This window comes from Dromiciops gliroides, chromosome 2 (genome assembly GCF_019393635.1).
Source record: "Dromiciops gliroides isolate mDroGli1 chromosome 2, mDroGli1.pri, whole genome shotgun sequence".
Lineage (NCBI taxonomy): Eukaryota > Metazoa > Chordata > Mammalia > Microbiotheria > Microbiotheriidae > Dromiciops > Dromiciops gliroides.
Genome location: NC_057862.1, coordinates 520,363,339 through 520,385,014, shown reverse-complemented (window position 1 = coordinate 520,385,014; position 21,676 = coordinate 520,363,339). Strand labels below are relative to the sequence as shown.

The 21,676-nt window shown below is 38.3% G+C and overlaps 1 protein-coding gene across 1 annotated transcript in view; it reads left to right on the top strand.

The window, feature by feature from the left end:
- Positions 1-21,676, top strand: part of ANTXR1 (ANTXR cell adhesion molecule 1) — a 309,785-nt gene that overhangs the window by 55,625 nt on the left and 232,484 nt on the right. The window contains exons 6-8 of the mRNA XM_043987300.1: positions 1,773-1,852; positions 12,217-12,285; positions 15,926-16,006. Of these exons, the coding sequence (XP_043843235.1) occupies positions 1,773-1,852; positions 12,217-12,285; positions 15,926-16,006 (230 nt within the window). The remainder of the gene's footprint in view (positions 1-1,772; positions 1,853-12,216; positions 12,286-15,925; positions 16,007-21,676) is intronic.

The following is a 21,676-nucleotide window of genomic DNA, read 5'->3' as shown; positions in this document are numbered from 1 at the left end:
TATTTTGTTGTTGTTCTTCTTAGTTCTTATTTCTAAAGATTTTTGTCTGCTATGTTTGGCACAACTATACATGTACAGCTTATGTTGAATTGCTTGAGTTCTTAAGGGGGGTAGGGAGGGAGGAAGAGAATTTGGAACACGAAGTTATCAAAATTGATGTTACAATTTGTTTTTACATGGCAAAAATTTTAAATAAATAAATATACAACAAGTCTAATGACCCTGGACAAGTCATTTAACCACTTGAAAAAAAAATTAGCCACAGAGAAGATTCTTTATATCAGGGATATAGGATTGTCTATTTCAGCCATTCTGAAAGTATCATCCCTGAATTCCTTTCAGGGGGATTGCTAGGTCAGAATTATTTTCATAATAATATTATGGTGTTATTAGCTTACGAAAGCACTTCTCCCTTTTCCAACTACACGTCAATATGAGAACAGATTCTCTTTATATACTTCAATCAAAACAACATATTTCAGTAGACCCAATGCAGAAGCAGATATGAGAATGCAGCTGCCTCTAAGACAGATAATAAAGAGATTTACAAAAATATTTAAAACAAGTTAATTTTTCTTACTATTTTTAGGAGATATAATAATTTTCTTCATAAAATGTTAACATGGCCAGTTTACCTACCTTAAAAGATTTTACTAGGGAAGCCAAAGGAACTTATGTTTTCTGCATCAAGTAATTACTGTGACTCTGAGTCCCAAATATCTCACAGTGTTTCCCACGGTCATTCTAGCACATGCCTCTCCCCTGCTTTGTGTCTGATATGCAGAGGTATCACTGGACTCTCCACTGTACCTTTCTTTTATACAGTGTTTTTGCAGCCCACTTGCTCCCCCTGGGCCCAATGCAACCAATTAAAAACACTTAACAGTTCTTCTTCTAGTAGTTTGGACATTCCAGTTCTCTGCAAAGTTCTCTGTTCTAGCAATGAAGCTTCAGACCAGGGATTCCCTTTAACATAATGTAGTGGAACAATACTGACCATGAAGTCATGAGATCTGCACTTTAACACTAGCTATGTGACCATGGGCAAGTCACGGCATGGTTCTGACCCTCAGTTTGTTTACATGCAAAGTGGTGATGATAATGACATTTTCATTACTGACTTCATGAGATTGTTTCATGGAAAGCATTATATGGAACTTTAGAACTGGAAGGGACGTAATTAGTCATCGAGAATGTATCCAAGAAGTTGTGGCCCACCTCTTCAGGAAGAGAGGGGGAACCCATCCCATGGGGAAGCAGGACTTTCTACATTTAGACAGCTCTAATTGTTAGGAAATTTTTACTGACGTCAAACTTAAATTTGCCTCTTTTAAACTTTCACTCAATGCTTATGTGGCTATTCCTTCTACAGATTTGTAGCTCATCCATGTCATGGATGTTTTCCTTAAGATCATTTCTTGAGGTATTATGAGCAAAGAAACTTGTCACCTGGTGGCTAATTCTGGGGCTGATTCCCCTCGACTTGGCTGGTCTGGTCTTTCAGTGACCAATCTGTAGTCAAAGCTTTTCTGGGTTGGTACTGGGTCATCTTCATGCCACGATTAGAGTATGGCTTTTGTGGAGTAGTTTGAGGCTGGGAACTTAAAATAAAAGCATGTTTTCTCCCATTTCTGTTCTCGTCGAAGCATTCAGGTTCCATGATGTGGTATGTTGGTGGTCAAGCTAATGATACATTTACCCCCAGTGCTTAGGAAAGAGGCCTATCTTGTATAAGTCTGTTTGAATGAATGAATTTGCTTTGCGTTTGACAGGCTACCGGACTGCCAGTGTCATCATTGCTCTGACAGATGGAGAACTCCATGAAGATCTTTTCTTTTATGCAGAGCAGGAGGTAAGAGATCGGGCTTGCTTTGTCTGTTGCTGAAAATACATTCACCCACAAACACACACACGCACACCTATAGTGGTTTCATATCTCTTCATATGTGTCAGACATGAACTTGGTTCTTCTATTATATTGAAAGTTCCATGAGGTCAAGGGCCATGTCTTATTCAAACTTTGTAGGTCACCCATTAGCTAACATTCTCAATCAATCAACCTATTAACCAATATTTATTATCTATCATGTGACAAACTGTGAGACTCTGGGGCTACAAATAGAAAAAATAAAGCAATCTACTCACAATGGACTTATGTTGTAATGGGAAAGGCAATGAGTACATATAGAAATAAAAAGATCAGAGTTAATAAATACAAGTATATATACACATATATGTATACATATACAATTATATGTATGTATATATATATACACATACATGTGTGTAGATATAGAGATAGATGTGGATGGATAGATAGACAGACAGACAGACAGATAGATAGATAGATAGATAGATAGACAGACAGACAGACAGACAGTTTGGGAAGGAGGACACAGCAAGGGGGTGGGGGATTAGGAAAGGTTTGATGTATAATCTTATTCCTAAACTAAATCTTAAAGGAAGAGAAGGACTCTGGGGCAGAGGGAAGGGAGGAGAGCTTTGAATGAATTCCTATAAGGGTAGATATTGCTTCTGCTAGGTATTCAGGCTCAAGTAATTGGCTTGTTAGTAGGGTGACAGAACATCCTTGAAACCTGAAAAATGTAGGTTAATAGCCAGCCCATGTAGACACCATTGTCATCTTTCAAAACAATACCTAGAGTAAGGAACAAAGCCATTGCTCACATAGGGTTTGGTCATTTGCAGGTTGTCTAAAAGAAGTCTTTCCTGATCCCCCTTACTGATAGTGCCTTCCCTCTATTGATAACCTCCCATTTATCTTGTATATATCTTGTTTGTACATAGTTATTTTTCATGTCATGTCCCCCATTAGACTGTAAGCTCCCTGAGAATAGGGAAGGTTTTTTACTTTTCTTTGTATCCTCAGCCTTTAGTTTAATACCTGGCATATAATAGGTACTTCAGAAATGTTTATTAAATGACTGACTGACTATTTTGAGTATTTGAAAAGAATATGAAATATTCAGAAAGATTTTTTTAACCTGGCTGTAGAGAATTGGATGATCCTAAAAGAATGGGTGCCAGACAGGCTCAGTTGAAGCTGGAGACACTGGACTATAACTCCTCTACTAGAGTGTTAGCCCCCTGAGGGCAATGACCTACTCTTATCTAAACGCTGCCTCACTTCTTATCTAAACTTCTGCCTCCATTAGGCTTTAATAAATCCTTGCTGAAGAAAATTGAATGGTAGTTTCTATTTTAGCAAAGTGTTAGATGTGATTTCCAAATTTTCTGAAAATTCTGGTGTCTTCTATGTATCTCTACCCAAAATATACACCTGTGCCCCAAATCCATTATGATTTTTGAAAAATATTTTCTTTTCCAAGAAAGTTGACTGTCAATCAATGTTGGAGTAATGGCAGCTTCTATTTATACAGTGCTTTCCCTCCAACAACAATCTTATGGGGAAGATAGTAGTAGTAGTAGTGGTAGTAGTCTTATTTCACAAATGAGGGTCCAGAGAAACAAAGTGCCTTGCTCAGAGTCACAGTTGGGTATCAAATTCAGGTCTTTTGATATTTTAACCTAGTCCCCTTTCATCATAATCTATTGCTTCTTTTTTAATTTAGTGTTTTAGACCCATAGAAACTACAGTTTGATCTAGGGAAGGGATTGCCAAATACAGCCCAATGGCCAAGTCTGGCCAGCTATCTATTTTTGTACAGCCTGTGAGCTAAGAATGTTTTTTTTTTAATTTTATTTTTAAATATAAAAAAAATTCAAATCTAAGATTTTATTTAAAATGTAAAAACCATTTTTTTAGCTCATGGGCTGTACAGAAACAAGTGTAGTCTGGGCTTTTGTCCTCCAGTGGTAGTTTGCCTATTCCCAGATCAACTATCATGCCAGGACAGCAAGTGCCATAGGTCTCCAGAGGATTTGCAAATTATAAATACCCCTTTTTGTCCAAATAGAAACATTGGTACCATATTTGATTGCATAGTTTCCCCCACTTTCTCCAGATATTTTCCTTAGACAGTGAAATGGAGAGAAATCAATCCAAAATGTGGGTCCTGGCACATAGCTACCCTTCACATCCTATGTTAATTTTTGAGATCTTAATCTTTAATTGGGAACAGTGACTCATGCAGAGTTTTACAGCAATTGGTAGTGCAGTTCGTTGAAATCTAGCCCAACATTGATCAGCAAGTCTTTGTCTTTTTTCTAAGTGCTCTGACAGACCAAGCAAAACACTTCTTTAAATGAAACTGCCATTACTTGTATGGAAGTGAGGAGGGGAATTTACTAAATGATTGACATGTGAATTTATATTTAGGAATTCCCTTCCTTTCAAGTTTTAGTTTTGGAGTTTGAGTACTTTCAGCCAAGGAAAGGAAGGAACAAACACTTGGTACAACCCTGGATGATGTTTCCTTTAAGGGGCTGAAGTTCATTGTAGGTGGGTGATGGGCTCACTCCCAAGCCAGATGAACAAGTGAGTGAGCGACACAAAGATCTGGAGGGAGATGGATCAAACGCAACTGGGCAAAAAATAGAGGAGGGGTGCTGACCAACATACTCATCCCAACCACAACAAACAGTTGGCAATTTCTTTAATTTAAATTTTTTCATACCCAAGCAAAAAATTTGTTCTACTTAAAGAAATCTCTGTTGACAACCTGGTTTTTATTTCAAAGCATATTTTTTTTAAAAAAATTAATTTTGGAGGGAAAGAGTAATCTAGAAAAGACACATTTCAAAATTTTGTTCTAAATATGTATCAGGAACTAAACAGTCAAGGGAAGATAATACGGGGACTAATATGCTATGTATTTCCTGAATATTTGGCAAGTGATATGCTTAAGTTTTTCAGGACAAAACTTGCCTATGTGGTAGGTACTGAATTTAGCTTAGTTTGGATAAAGAAAAAATCCAATATAAAAACCCAAGGAGGAAAAGACTGGAGAGTAAAGAGATTGCTGTCTGCTAGAAATCTCTGTGGAGGGGATGGTGGGAAAGAATTTTGTGTATGTCACATGCATAGACATTAAATTCAGTATGCTAGATGCCAATAAAAGCATGCTTTGTGGAGGAAAGAAGGAATAATATATATATATATGTATATAAACTCCCACTTAACCACACATGTAGCTCCGCTAGACTAGGGGGTTCAAGAAAGTCATAGAAGAGGAGGCTGGACAGGTAGATTGAGACTAGATTACAAAGAACTGCCAGACATAGGCTGTGTGTGTGTGTGTGTGTGTGTGTGTGTGTGTGTGTGTGTGTATGTGTGTGTGTGTGTGTGTGTGTGTGTGTGTGTGTGTGTGTGTGTGTTAGGGGGATGTCTATGGAAGGTTTTTGATCAGTCAAGTGGTAGTTACCATCAGAGGTGATATCATTGTAGTAAAGGAAAATTTTGTGCATAGGTAGGGTTATTACAGTGAAGGTGTAGGAGAGCACTTGATTTGGAATCAGATGACAGATTTAAATCTCCGTTACTTATTTCTGGTGCGACATTGGTTGAGACATTTAATCGATCTTCATCTTAGTATCCTCATTTGTAAAATGAGAATGCTTCTTCCCAGTTCTAAATCTTATTATCCCACCCACACTTACTTGTAAGCCTCAAGGCTTGGGGCTTGTAGAAGGGAAGAGAAGAGGGAGAAATTGCTTTCTTCAATTGAATTCAACAAATATTTGCTTAATATATGCTATAACTCAGTACTGTTCCAGGTCAAGTTGTATTCCTATTTCTAGTTCTGAAATTCAAGAATTATTTAATACAGAAGGCAGAGTTTTTGGTTAATAAAAGATACATAGTGTGGTTAACTTTTTACTTAATTACATCTAGCCCTTAATTATTGTTTTAAAGTTTACAAAGCACCCCCATCATGTTTGACATTTGTGACAACCCTAATGAGGTGGTCCTGTTTGATGACCAAACTAAGGTTCAAAATGGTTGATTAACTTGTCCAAGTTCACCAAACAAATAAGTAGGAAGTTCAAATCCAGATCTCACCAAGTCCGATGACCTTTCTACCACAATACTTCGGCTCAAATAATAATGGCTAACATTTATACAGGCAGCTAGAAAGATGAGTCTTCCTGAGTTCAAATCCAGACTCAGACACTTACTAGCTGTATGACCCTGGACAAGTCACTTCACCCTGTTTGCCTCAGTTCTCTCATCTATAAAATGAACTAGAGAAGCAAACTACTCCAGTAACTTTTCCAAGAAAACCCCAAATGAAGTCACAAAGAATCTGACATGACTGAAATGACTGAACAACAATAAAACCTATTTATATAGTGCTTGCTATGTGCCAGGGACTGTGCTAAATATTATAATAATAACAATGATAATGATAGCTAACATTCATATACCATTTACTTTGTGTTAGGCACAAATTACAAATATTATCTCATTTGATCCTCACAACAACCCTGCAAGGTAGGTACTATTATTACACCCATTTTACAGATGAGGAATCTGAGACAAATAGAGGCTATGTAATATACTCAAGGTCACAAATCTAGGAAGTATCTAAGGCTAGATTTGAACTCAGGTTTTCCTGACTCCAGGTCTGGTGCTCTAGCCACTGTGCCACGTAGCTGCCTCAAATCCATTAATAATATACCATAAAGAATTAGCAATACATAGTAAAGATATTTGACCACCCCCTCTCCCAAGTCAGCATTAGGGCCAGTGAATAGGTATTCAATAGCCTTAAATTTTGACTCAACCAAAAATAACTTTTAAGTAATTCAGCTGGAGTATGGTGTCCAGTTCTGAGCACCATAGATGAATGCTCGAAAGCTTTCAGAAGAGAAAAGGAAACCAGAATCGTGAAAGGCCTCTGAGGATTGGTTGAAGGAACTAAGGATGTTTAGCTGAAGAAGAAAAAACTAAGAGGAAATATCGTGGCTATCTTCAAGTATTCAAAGGACTATGTGTAAGAGGAATTATATGTATTCCTATTTGATGCCAGAGGGTAAAACCAGAAGCAATGATAGAATTTGAAGAGGCAGATTTAAGCTTGATGTTAGTAGACTGGCTTGCCCCAAAGGATGGTGGGGTCTCCCTCATTGAGAGTCTTCCAGCAGAGGAGAGACAAACACTTGTTAGGTATGTACTAATAGAGATTTCTTTTAGATTAGATTCTTCCATCTCTAAATGCTGTAATTATGTGAGTTCCTTATCCCTAAAGGTGTTCAAGAGGAGACTGATGTCTATGATCATCTGTCCAGAAGTCTATAGAACTACTTCCTTTTTTGAAGATTGCTTAGATTCTGACTCCTAAGGTCTCTTTTCCCTTTTTAGGATCATAATATTAGACAGGACTTCAGAAATCACTGATTTTAACACCTTCATTTTACAGGATGTGCAAACTGAATCAGAAAATTTCTATGCCTTGCTCCATGTCTCATAGCTTGTAAGTGTCCCATCTGGGAATTGAACTCAAAGCCTCTGACACTAAGCCCAGTTTCCATAGTTTCCATTCTAAGAGGCCATAAATTCTTTCTAATCCATGCATATGAACTTCTATCTTGACTCCTCAATGTGGACATCTCCAGTCAATACCCTCTAGTGTCTCTCCAAGAGTTAATCAGTCTGCCTAGGTTTTGTTTTCAGTTCATTTAACCAGGTAATGCATATTTAGGATTTATTTTCTTCCTCTATTCAGACCTTATTGTGATAGTGGCATGTTTTAAATAGAGACCTGCTATCCATGTGGATATAAAATACATTAGTGTTCTCACTAGACTTGGTTCCTTTTATAGATTTTATGGTGCTTGAATAAGTCTTGAGCATGAAACCAAGTCAAAGAGTTTGCAATAATTAACAAAATAAGTATATGTAATGGCATTGGTATTCAGCTTGCTTAATAATTTCTGAAGCAATAAGTTGTTCTTTATACATCTGGGACTATTTTGGCCCACCCTTTTTGACATTAGCCAATATGTCATTTTCTTGAATTTATAGATTTTTCTCATGATATAAACCATGAATGAGGCAACTAGGTGGTACAGTGGGTAGAGTTCTGGATCTAGAGTCAGAAAGAGTCAAGTTCAAATCTGGTCTCAGTCATTTACTATTTGTATGAATCATAGCAAGTCATGGGTTTCCTCTTCTGGAAAATGAAGAGGGTAAATAATTTTTACTGTCTACCCCAATTTTCTTCTCTGTAAAATGAGGATTATACTAGCACCTCCCTCCCAGAGTTGTTGTGAGGATAAAATGAAATATTTGTAAAGTACTTTACAAGCCATAAAATTCTATAGTTATATAAAGCATAGACATGGACAGTAATCAGTGTTGTCATTGGTGGCATCAGGTTTATGTTTGAAAAGAGCTAGTAAAATGCCTTTTTGCATGTACCACTGTGAAGGATTTGAGCTGGTAATAATGGATTTTAGATAGCTACAACACTTTCCAGTTCTGCAGAGAGGCTAGAATTTTTGTCTTCTACCTTCATATAACTGTCTCATAGTTCATTGTGTTAATGGTATGAAAGTTTTCTATTTAATATTTAATCTAATTAGTATTGTTATTGTATTGGACTTCTTACAACCATATATATGTTCAGAAATATTCCACGTCTGACATTTGGTGGGAGGTGAATGTGTTCCCCTTGCTTTCTTTACTTCTCAAGCCTCTGTTTTTCATCGAAGTTGAATTGTTTCCGATGTCCTTTGTTTTCACTCCTTGTATCATCTCGACCTTTAAACTTTTGCTTTTAGTTGCTAAGGGAATCTAGAATTTCAAATATCCTTTGGTTTCTTGAATTCTTTTCAGATGTTTCTTTTTGTTTGCCTTTAAGAAGTATGGCATCCAAGTTTTCTAGTATATACCAATTGGACACTGAAGTAGTGTTACAACTGTCCTTCAACAGATATTCAAAGGCTCTTTCAAGTCACTTCTGCCATGGCAGTATTTGATTCTTGTTCTAAGAATAAATTCCTCTATGGTTCTACCTTTCCTCCTATGGTTCTTACCACAGCAACGTGGCACATATATTGCTCCATGCAGGTGCTGAAATGGTTTTTTTCCCATTTTCTGTCAAATAGAGTGAAGGAATGTTTTGATTAATGGTTGTTATAACATGAACTGACTGTTTTGAATTACTATTTTGGCATAATTTGTTTGGCATAATTTTGGGCATAATAGGCTAGTTGGATTTATGGCATAAATCTCAAAAAGAGATTTGTTTTTAAAGAATTGTAGTCTAAATATGTCAATATCCCTGCAGCTAAGTGGCTGAATGGATAGAACTCTGGACCTGGAGTCAGGAAGATCTGAGTTCAAATTCATCCTCAGATGACCCATGGCTTGTCACTTAAGCTCTGTTTACCTCAGTTTCCTCATCTATAAGATGAGGACAATAACATCTATTTTTCAGAGTTGTTAGGATTTGTAAAATGCTTTACAAATTACTATATAAATGCTATCTAGCTAGATGGCACAGTGGATAGAATTCTGGGCCTAGAGTCAGGAAGACTCATCTTCCTGAGTTCAAACCTGGCTTTAGACACTTACTAGCTGTGTGACCCTGGGCAAGTCACTTAACCCTCTTTACTTTAGTTTCTCCATCTGCGAAATAAACTAGAGAAGGAAGTGGCAAGTCACTCCAATGTCTCTATGAAGAAAACTCCAAATGGAATAACAGGGTTAGACATGAGTGAAAATGACTGAACAACAAAATCTTTTAAAAATCAGTTGAGACATTGGTGCTATTTTTGTTATGTGTTTAATTTTTAATTTGGGGAGTTTATATTTACTGGAGATTTTTCAGTGACCTTGGAGTCTTCCAGTTAACCATCTTCAGCTTCTGTGAATTCCTCAACTTCATCTTTTATCTAATCTAACCTTAGGGATGAAAGTTTTTATTTGTCGTTGTTGTTGTTTTTAATGATAGCCCTTCCCTGGTCAGTAATAGATTATTGTATAATGTGGAATTGTGAATACCACTGACAAAAAGACAGTATTAATCCCTTGATCATAACTGTTGAGATCTGTTTCCAAGTTTGTTATGATACAATCTGAAAGTATTAGTGCCTTCACTCTGTTTCATGTATATTCTTCATTTGCTTGCTTTAGTGGTCAGTACTAATTTCTAGTAGGGAGGATATTGATATTTCTGATTGGTTGCTATGTATCTGTCCCTCTTATGGGACCAAAACAAAAAGGAACACCACTTATGAGACTGTATTCTGTGTCAAGCTGATCACTGCTATGGTTTCAAATGGGGCTGTATTGTATCCCTTATTATTCATTGGAATAATATCATTATCTAGTGCTTAATAAGTGCTTATTGACTGACCAATTGATTGGGATAATAATCCAATCAGTCATATAGCCAGGGCCTAATTGGTTAGCATTTCAAGATTCCTACCCATTCTTTACACCTACTTTGGCACCTTCAGGGTTGTACACAGAGTACCTTCTGTATATCTCTTGTGGTCATTCCCTTACTTTGCCATACTACTCTCCCCATGACATGTATGATGAACTTTAAGGATAGTATTACGGTTTCATTTAGATTGCTATGATCTCATAGTTTTCAATTATGTTCACTTAGAAGTAAGAATAAAAACAAATAGCATTTGTATAGTGCCTTAGGGTTTGCACAGCGCTTTATAAATATCATCTCATTTTATCCTCAAAACAACTCTGAGAGGTAGGTACTATTATTGTCCCCATTTTACAGATTAGGAAATTGAGACAGACCTTCCCATGGTCATACAGCTAAGAAGCACTTGAGACAGGATTTTAACTTGAATCTTCCTGACTCGAAGTCCATCACTCTATCCACTGCATCACCTGACAAAATATGCTAGAGAAAGTCACTATTATGCTATTTTTTAGTTTAATATTCAAATGACTATGGTACAAGTGAACAAAATGACTACTTTTTGTATTTGAATAAAATTAAATGCATATTCTGTAAGCTTATTGAAAGCATCCTTATACTAGCTGTGTGACCCTGGTCACTTAACCCTCATAACCCCTCAAATAGAAGAAGGAGAAGGAGAAGGAGAAGGAGAAGGAGAAGGAGAAGGAGAAGGAGAAGGAGAAGGAGAAGGAGAAGGAGAAGGAGAAGGAGAAGGAGAAGGAGAAGGAGAAGGAGACGGAGACGGAGACGGAGACGGAGACGGAGACGGAGACGGAGACGGAGACGGAGACGGAGACGGAGAAGGAGACGGAGACGGAGACGGAGACGGAGACGGAGACGGAGACGGAGACGGAGGAGGAGGAGGAGGAGGAGGAGGAGGAGGAGGAGGAGGAGGAGGAGGAGGAGGAGGAGGAGGAGGAGGAGAAGGAGAAGGAGAAGGAGAAGGAGAAGGAGAAGGAGAAGGAGAAGGAGAAGGAGAAGGAGAAGGAGAAGGAGAAGGAGAAGGAGAAGGAGAAGGAGAAGAAGAAGAAGAAGAAGAAGAAGAAGAAGAAGAAGAAGAAGAAGAAGAAGAAGAAGAAGAAGAAGGAGAAGGAGAAGAAGAAGAAGAAGAAGAAGGTGGCATCCTTAGTACAATGCTAGAGGCAGAGGGGACGACAGGGATGATGTTCAACTCATCCTGTTCCCACACGCTATTGATCTCTTTTGCTAGGCTCTGTATTTTGAAAGCTTCTCATTCCATTTAGCATGGAAATTACGCACATATAGTGTATGGTGATATCTGCTAATGCATTCTTAAATTTTTATAGATACGTGTTATGATTTAGGTCTGAGATGGCTGTTCAGAATATTTAATTAAAAAAGATTAAATCAAATAATCATTAAAATAAAATTGTTTAGTGACAGAACTATAATAAATCATACCTAAAACATACCTCATGAGATGCAGAATGGCACAATTGAAGATCAGTGAACAAGGGGTCAGAAGCTTTAGGTCTTAGTAGTAATGTGTCCTTTAGCAAATGATGTAGTCATATTCTCCATCTATAAAATCAGAATATTTTTGCATTGCCTACTTCACAGGCCTCTTGTAGGAAATATACCCAATAAACTTTAAAGAGCCAGAAAAATGAGGACTGTTGTCATATATCTATGTTGACAAAAGAAAAGTTTATTCTGAAATCAAAAAAGTATTTGGCTGCTTAGTAGAAAGAAACTTTTATCAAATTAAAATGTAATCTGAAAATATGGGAACTGCAAACTATCCCAGAATATTTAAGTTGTTTTATTTGTTTTTAATCAATTGTGTTCTGTGGTCTTCTTCCCTTTCTAATTTGATGTCTTTATCTTTTCCTTCTAGGCTAACAGATCTCGAGACCTAGGTGCAACTGTCTACTGTGTTGGGGTGAAAGATTTCAATGAAACTCAGGTACGACCAGTGGTTTTCACAGATTATATCTAGTAGGAAAGGGCTATTTTAACCACTCCCACAGACCTCCACTAAAACCCTATGATGATGATACCGGAGATGGCCTTGGATTCTCGAAAGCCATGTCAGTGGAGCATGAGTCCTGACAGGTCCTACCAAGCTGGAAGGTCTTTGAGTATGGGCAATGGACCATGTGTCTGTCATCCAAGGATCAGCCTAGCTAAGTGCTGAAAGGCTCATCACCACATGGCTGGATGCGAGGCCACAGCCCACTCTTTAAAGTACCCACTTAGGTGGAGGGGTTGAGTTCTATGTCAGTAAAGGGAGCACCCGTACCAGTAAAACTATATTACTAAAACACATATGAAAATATTGTGGACAAATAAAAGTAGGAACAACCGATATGGAGCTTGGCATCAGATGGCATGTGTTCCTTTTGATTCGGCAGCTTTTAGATATGTGAAGATAGTGGAATTTGGTTTTGTGTGTGTTTCTTATGATTCCTAAATCATGTACACTTATGACTTTTGTATTAAGTATAAATCATGCACATGGAATCATTAAAAACCATAGCTCTAGTGCTAGAGGGGACCTCAGAGGCCATTTGCTGCAATACTCTCTTTTTACAAATGAGGAAACTGAGGCCCAAAGAGTTTGAAGTTTGGGCAAGAGAGCTATTGGAAGACCTTCTCATCCTCAAGTTTATTTAAAAATCTAGCCTGTGGGGAATAATTACTTCTTGAGCTGTTGAAAGGAGGGCTAGGGGTCCATCAATTACAGGCCTAGCACCCTTGGGTAGAAGGCTGCCACTGCTGGAAGAGCCTGATTACTGGGCTGAAGACTTTAGGCTACCCTTGATAACCTGCCAGCTATAGTCACATAAGGGAAGCAGAACATTCTTGAGTCTGGCCTATACTGGAGCTGGAGGAGGTGAGAGGGATGCTCTCTCAGTACATAGTAACAGCACAATTCAGTGAACAACTCAAGTCTGCTGTGTATGAAGTACTTGAAAAGAAACAAGGATAGTGAAGACTGGAAGGGTTGGGGCTATATATCACATCTTTGGCAGCCACAAGAATTGCAGCTTTGGAATTCCCATGGGTTTTGAGAACAAATCTGAATTATCTCAGACAATTTAATGGAAAGGCTGGCTAACCAGGGAAGATAATATGCATGTAGTTGGGTTGGACTACTAGCTAGTACAGGGACCAATGAGGAAGCGGAAGTAGGAAACAAATGTGGGCAGATATTAATCAGAGGCTAGAGAAGTGATCAAAATCAAGTGCATAAATATTGTAAGGCAGAGCATATTGGATATGGCCTCAAATAACACAGATTCCTATGCAGGCTCTATCAGCTTGGTAGGGATGCTATCTTGGGCAGGTTATTTAATCTCTTTGGCCCTTATTGTCTTCAGTAAAATGAGGGAACTAGACTAAATCTCTAAGGTCTCTTCTAGCTCTAATGTTCTCTTAGCCTCTGATTGGAAGGTAAAGATAGATAGGATGTACAAAGACTAGGCAAAGAGCAACCAGAAAATATACATGAATTATGTGAGCCGATTGACAAGTCATGACATGATTGAAAAAATAACCAGCAACTAGAAGGTCACAAGAGTAGAGAGAAGGCGGGGCATTTCCCCTGCAGTAGTGAGGAAAATAGAATCCCAATGGAAATCCAGGTAGATAGGATGACCAGATTTAGAACCTGAAAGGAGAGCACCCAGTCCAAGAATTCTTAACCTTTGTGGTGTCATAGACTAAGTTGGCAATCTGCAGGAGCCTATGGATGGATTCCTTCTTAGAAATTGCCTACCTTGGGGCAGCTAAGTGGCACAGTGGATAAAGCACTGGCCCTGTATTCAGGAGGACCTGAGTTCAAATCTGGCCTCGGACACTTGACACTTACTGGCTGTGCGACCCTGGGAAAGTCACTTAACCCCCCATTGCCACACAAAAAGAAAAGAAAAAGAAATTGCCTACTTTTATAATTGAAGGAAAGGCTAACTTTCAGTTAGATGTTTAATGAAAAGAAAGATTTCTTTTTCTCCAAGTTCATGGACTCCAGATTAAGAACTCTAGACCACCCCTCTCCCTTTGCTGATGAAAAACTAAAAAACTGGCTTAGATGAGGACTGGCCAATGAGTAAATTAAAAGACAAAATCAGGACCAGAATCCAGACTTCCTGATTCCAAATAAAATCCCCTTCCTGTAACGTTCAGATAGCAGTAACATAGTTTTCTTTTATAGTGGAGAGATCGCCATAAGATAATTTAAAATTGGCCCTTTAATTTAGGTGTTCAGTTTGTGTCATGGAGGACTCCAGATCCTAAAAAGATCTTGCACTGGGGCAAGGGGAAAAGAGGAAAGGGACAGAAGAAGACAGAGAGAGAAGGAGAGAGAGAGAGAGAGAGAGAGAGAGAGAGAGAGAGAGAGAGAGAGAGAGAGAGAGAAGAGAAGAGAAAAGAGAAATGGAGACACACACACGCACACACATATATGTATACAGAGAGAGAGAGAGAGAGAGAGAGAGAGAGAGAGAGAGAGAGAGCACTTTTTAAAGCATTTTTAGGTATTTTATGGTTTTTAAGGGCTTTCAAGAATTTTATTATGTGCCAAGCAGTGTGCAAAAAAAAATGAGGATATGAATACAAGTAAGACAGTGCCTTCTCTTAAGAGCCTACAACCTAATAACTAGATGAATTCCATTTCATAAACAGGACCCACTGTGCTCAGCTTTTGCAATCCATATGAAATTGAATTCTACCATTTCGCACACTTTCCTGAAGAACTGTTTAAACCTGGGGTTTAATACTCTAGCCTGACTTCCAGTTGATTCCATCTACTCAGTGTATTTCTGTGCTAACAAATATAATGGTAGATTGAGTTTAAACCCACCTCTTACTCGGCTACTTAGGAGAAGCATAACAGCAAGGATGGAGAGGTTCAAAGATTAGAAATGGTCAGTAAGAAGAGGCCTAAAACGGAACACCCACTCAAAAAGGTCTTTACTGTAAATTTTCAGGGCCCTGGTACATGATTGTCCAAGACATTGGGACACTTGAATAACAGAAATCTTAGGGTCATTCAGATTAGCCTCTTTCTTTCCTTATCCCAAGACTCTGCCAAACAGAAACATTTGAGCTAAGTCAGTTCCTATAATTACTTAGCTCTCTCTAGGTGGAAGGAGAGGCTCCCTAACCATCTCTATCCTTAAAAACCAAAGCCTCCATTTATTTTAAAAATCTGCTCTGAAAGGGAATTTGAATCTGGTTGAATCAAAGTTGCCAGCAGGAATTTGGGTGAATGGAAGAAAAATAAGCCAATGGCCTATTCCCAACTTCATAAATACATCAAGTCAGACCAAGTTTTGGTCTAACAGGCCATTTTTACTTCTGCTCCCAAGGAGAAGAAAAGTATTAAAACAAGTGTCAAAATTGGAGCAGAACCCTTTTGCCTTTGCCCCAGGGCCTGCCTGGTAAGCTCATTATCACTGTTGGCTTTGTGGTTACTTCCCAGAGGGCCGCTGGAGGCCTCAGGTTCCTTCTCCCTCTGAAAGGGGTCTGAGTCTCTTGAATCCCATTGTTTCTCTCAGAAAGTTTCATCCAGACCTGACACATATGTCTTTGTATATTCTTAGCTGGCTCGAATCGCTGACAGCAAGGACCATGTGTTTCCTGTGAATGATGGCTTTCAAGCTCTGCAAGGGATAATAGACTCAGTGAGTATGGTGCTTCCTCTTTAGCCTGGAGAACTGGGGCAGAGGGCAGGTAGGTTGGTGGTTGGCCCTCCCAGTATTTCGTTGTATTTTTTTTTTGTGAGACAATGAGTGTTAAGTGACTTGCCCAGGGTCACACAGCTAGTAAGTGTCAAGTGGCTGAATCTGGATTTGAACTCAGATCCTCCTGAATCTAGGACCAGTTCTTTATCCACTGTGCCACCTAGCTGCCCCTCAATTTTTTTTAGCATTAGGCTGGGTTTAAAAATTATTTTTTAAAATTTTGAAGAGACTTTTCTTGAGTGACTAAGAATAAACAGGATATAAGGGCTTGCTTTAGTCTGCTTTTCCTGATGTTTCCCTGACATCTGTCTTCTCCTCCTTTCCCTCCCCCTTCTCCCATGCCCTCACCTTTTCTTTTCCTTTAGCAATTTTGCCCTAAAACTTAGGGAAAAAAATGGAAAAAAATAATGTTTCTAGCAGTTGTCCAGATGCAGGACTTGCTCTGCAACTCTTGCAACGTGATGGTTTTGATTCTTAGTTTCCATTTGGCTGATCTCAACCTTTCTAGCAGAAAATGGTTATTGTTACTGCTGTTCAGTCATGTTTAATTCTTTATGCCTCTATTTGGTGTTTTCTTGGCAAAGATACTGGAGTGGTTTACCATTTCCCTTTCCAGTTCATTTTATAGGTGAGGAAACTGAGGCAATCAGGATTAAGTGACTTCTCCAGGGTCCCACATGTAGTAAATACCTGAGGACAGATTTGAACTCATGAAGATGAATATTCCTGATTCCAGGCCTGTTGTTCTATCCCCTGTGCCACCTAGCTGTGACTATGTGGTTATAATAGCCACTATTTCTGTGGTTCTCTAAGTTCACAAAGTGCCTTTCTCACAAGTCTAAAATGAAAGTAGTCTAATCATTGATGTCCCCATTTTACAAAGAAGGATGCTGGGGCTCATAGATGTTAAGTAATCTGCCCAGGATGCAACCCCAAACCTCGCAACACCAAATCCAGGGCTGTCTCCACTGACTACAATGCACTATTTTTCACCTACAAACTGCTAAATTGGAGTTCCCATTGGCTAGTTAGGACTTCCAGCTTAGCTTCCATTTCAGTCACACGGATGAAGCTGCAATCTTGTTCATCTGAGGCATGTTAGCCTTGTAATTCTGGTGCTGAGAACGGTACCACACTCAAATGGGAGGAAATCAAGTTTACAGTTGAGCAATGGTTCCACGTTTACAATTCTTCCCCGACATCCTTTGTTTACTGATAGCCAAAATTATCTTGAACAGGCTCACTTTCCTTTTGTTTTTATTTTATTTTATTTTATTTATACTTCATGGGAAATGGGACAATGTATGGCCATAACTTCCCTTTCAACATTCTGTAAACATTGAGCCAATACCCCTGGTTCTGTTGGAATATCAACTGGTGCCAATTTGAAAAATTCTCAGTTGGCAGCCCAGAATCCTCATAGCAGCTGTCTAATGAAATGCAGAAGAGCTCTTGCCTCTGCCTCCAGGTTCTGTGACAGAACCACAGCCAGTTTTTCCTTTTTGGAGACTTCTTAGGCCCTGGGATTCTGGACTTGCACACTTCTTCCATATGATAGCCTTTTAAGTAGGTCTCCACTCCCTCTGCCATCCCCACCCCTTCCCCAAGGCTTCTCCAGGACATACCAAGTTTCTTCATTGGCCTGTTTTCAAGTCTTTTTACCATCCTAATTACCTTTTGCCAGATGAACTCCCTATCAGTATCCTGCCCAAAACATGGCTTGATAAAGCCAAATACAAGAGAACAGTCACCTACCTTGGTCCTGACCTAGACTCCTAAGAGTCTGGTGCAATGTGAAGTCACATTAGATTCGTGCTTGTTTGCATCTTTGGCACAGTGGTATAGTAGATAAAGTACTAGACTTGGGGTGAAGAAGACAAGGGTTCAAATCTTACCTCTGACATTTTGTGCCCATGAGCAAATTACTTAACTTTTCTCAATTTCCTCATCTATAAAATGAGACTAATAATACCTGACACTGTTGTTCTGAGGCTCACATTAGTGTGCAAACAGTACTTTTAGAACCTTAAAGCACTGAATGAATGTCAGTTAAGCATTGTCATCCGTGACTACCATATCACGTGGTCTATTTTGTGCCCAGCTCTGTACTGAGCATTTTACAAATATCTCATCTGATCCTCACAACCCTGTGAGGTAGGCATTATTATCCCCATTTTACAGATGAGGAAACTGAGATAGAGGTTAAGTGACTTGCCCAGGGTCACAGAGTAAGTCTCATCTGCCTGCCTTCAAAGCCTAGTAGGTAGTGGTGTCACCTACCATTGTAACCCCAAGGGCTACAATGGGCTCCTCTGAATACATGGTTGGGGTGATGCCTGGAGAGAACCATTTGGTGAGGCTGTATTCAACCCAGTAGTGAATCAAGGTTCAATGTTTAATGAAGCCCCATTGGGTCATATTCACTTGAGCCAATTCACTTTTCATTTAATCCAATAGCTCTTTGACAAATTGGTTAATTAGAACCCATTATTTCCACTGCAAAAATACACTACCCTCAGGCCTTCAACCTCCACCAATTGCTCTGGTTTTCTGGTTTACTACAATTGGTGGTTGACTCAGAGTAAAGGCATTCATTACATACAGCTCAGAATTGTTTCAGTAATGCTTCTAGGCATTTCTTAAGCAGTGTGTCTATTCCCTGCCAGATGGGGATATAGCAAAAGTGGGTCTGCTCTATCAACTGAAAGACCAGGAAACGCTAATTTTTGAAAATAACTAGTATGAAACTTCCAGGTATAGAAACTCATAAACATATTCACTTGGGGGATGAAACCTAAGAGATCAGCAGCTTGGCTGACAAATTTTACTTGGGTACCTACTGAGCTTGATTTGGAATTAAATCTTCTATCTAAATAAGCATGAGCAAGTAATTTACCTTGAGTTTAAATTTCCTTATGTATAAAACAAGGATAATAGTTTTTTTAACCTCATAGGTGAAGAAAATGCTTTGTGAATCCAAAAGGACTTTAGAAATTTGAGTTATTTATTATTTATCTCTACCCACAGTTTCTTCTCAGAAGGCAGTAACCATCTCCCAGAAAGAAGGAGACCCCTAGAGCCATTGCCTGGTCCAAGTAGTGACTTGTCCTGGATTTGTAATGTGGACATGTTGCTTGTAACCAATGGAATAGGATTAGCCTGGAATAGGGCAGCTAGGTGGCACCATAGTGCACAGAGAGCCAGGCCTAGAGTCAGGAAGACCTGAGTTCAAATGTGACCTCAGACACTTACTAGCTCTGTGACCCTGGGCAAGTCACTTAACCCTGTTTGCCTCAGTTTCCTCATTGGTAAAATGAACTGGAGAAGGAAATGGCAAATTATTCTACTACCTTTGCCATGAAAACTCCAAATGTGGTCACAGGTAAGATTACATTCACTCCTGTTTATGGTCTGACCAGGATCAAAGATTGAATGGTCAGGCATGGGATACATGCCTAGTTCCAGTAGAGCAATCTGGGACAGGATTGCCTTCTTTCTTGAGGTGCCAGAAGCAAGAGACAGGTCCTTTGACAATTTCATCTATAATCAGAGCAGCTAACATCAGATAAATGAGCAGGAATCAAAGGCAATGGATTCATTAAATCCTTGGAAGATCATCAGCAATGAGGAAAAATTAAGACCCAATGGACCATATAAGAAAATATGGAATAAATTAAGAGCTTCAAGAAAATTAGTATTTTTAAGGGCTTGAGCTTATATAAAGAGATATGTTTCTAATTTGACTCTCTCAGTGTGACCATGGCATCCAGACAGAACAGTAGATAGAGCCAGGAAACTCCAAGTTCAAATTTGACTCAGGTATTTATTAGCTGTGTGACATTGAACAATGTCACTTCATATCTATCTGCCTCATTTTCCACATTTGTAAAAGGGGGGAAGGGTAATAATAGCACCTACCTCACATGGTCAAATAAGTAAATATATATAAAGCAATTTATAAAAACTTAAAGAGCTATATAAATGTCAGCCATTATTAGTTACTATCATGCCAGAGTCCCTTTGGGCTCTTGGGTTTGGCACCAACCCTCTTCTTCTGGCTGATGGACTCCCCCCCAGTTCTTTGGAATGACCTTCAGCTGTTCCTCCCACCTGTTACTAGCATTTCACACATGTGAAACAGCTGTCTGGCATCAGACATATATTATCTATAAGGTTCCTGTCCTAAAATTTTATAAGTAAATAATACTAGTGCCAGGGTATCCATGGAATTAAAAGCTTGAGTCATTCTGGGGAAGGGTGTCCTATTCACTTGGCCAATTTATTTTTTTAAAAAGGTGGGGGGGAGATTAGACAGTCCTAAAGCAAAGAAAAGAAAGAGCATTCCATTGCCTTAAAAAACATGGTTTGTTCATTCATTCCTCAATCAGGAGGCATCCACTTCTAGTTTTTTGGAGGTTTGGGTTTTGGAGTTTTGTTGTTGTTGTTGTTGTTTCTTCTCCTTCTCCTTCTTCCTCTTCTTTTTCTTATTCCTCTTCTTCTTCTTCTACTACTTCTCCTTCTCCTTCTCCTCCTCCTCCTTCTTCTTCTTCTACTTCTCCTCCTCCTCCTTCTTCTTATAACAGTGGATGCTGTTACAAATATTGTGATTTATACGAGATCTTTATTTTTGTCTTTGATTTGCATGGGATAATAATAATAAAAATAACAACAATAAAAATAATGATAAGAAGTATGTTATCAATATTTTATATCAATATTTTATATATTAGTATCAATATTTTATATATTAGTATATCAATATTTTATCAATATTTTATATATTAGTATATTATGCTATGTTAGTATTTATACTATTAGTATATTATATTATGCTAGTATTCACTGTAGATACATCAACATATATTAACAATATACATATTAATATATTATACTGTTATATTATGGGTATATTAGTATTATCATTATATTAGCATAATAATACTTATTAGTATTTATGTACTGCTTTAAGGTTTACAAAGCATTTTTATAAATATCATCTAATTTTATTTTCACAGCAATACTGGGAGATATATGCTATTATTATCCCCATTTTATAGATAAGAAAACTGAGACTAAGTGCCTTGCTCAGGGGCACAAAGCTAAGTGTCTGAGGCAGGCCTTGAACTGGAGTTTTCATGACTCCAGGGTCAGCACTTTGTCCACTATGCCATATAACTGCTTGGGATGGATACCCAATAGTGGGATTGCTGGAACAAAAAGTATGAATAGTTTAATGACTTTTTTCATAAAATTACAAATTATTTTCTAGAAGACTTGCACCAATTTACAGCTCTGCTTCCAGTGTATTAATGTGTCTGTCTTCCCACTGCTACTACAGCACTGACTATTTTTGTCTTTTATCGTCTTTGGCAATTTAATGCGTGGGAAAAATCTCAGAGTTATTTTAATTTTCATTCCTTTCATTAATAATGATTTGAAGCATTCTTTCTTTCGGTTGTTTATAGTTTGCATTTCTTCAGTTGAAAACTATTCATACCCTTTGACTACTTCTCTATCAGGGGAATGACTCTTGGTCATATATATTCATAGCAATCCCTTATGTAATTTGGGTATTGGGTTCTATAGTCACATTGTTGTACAATTTTTTTC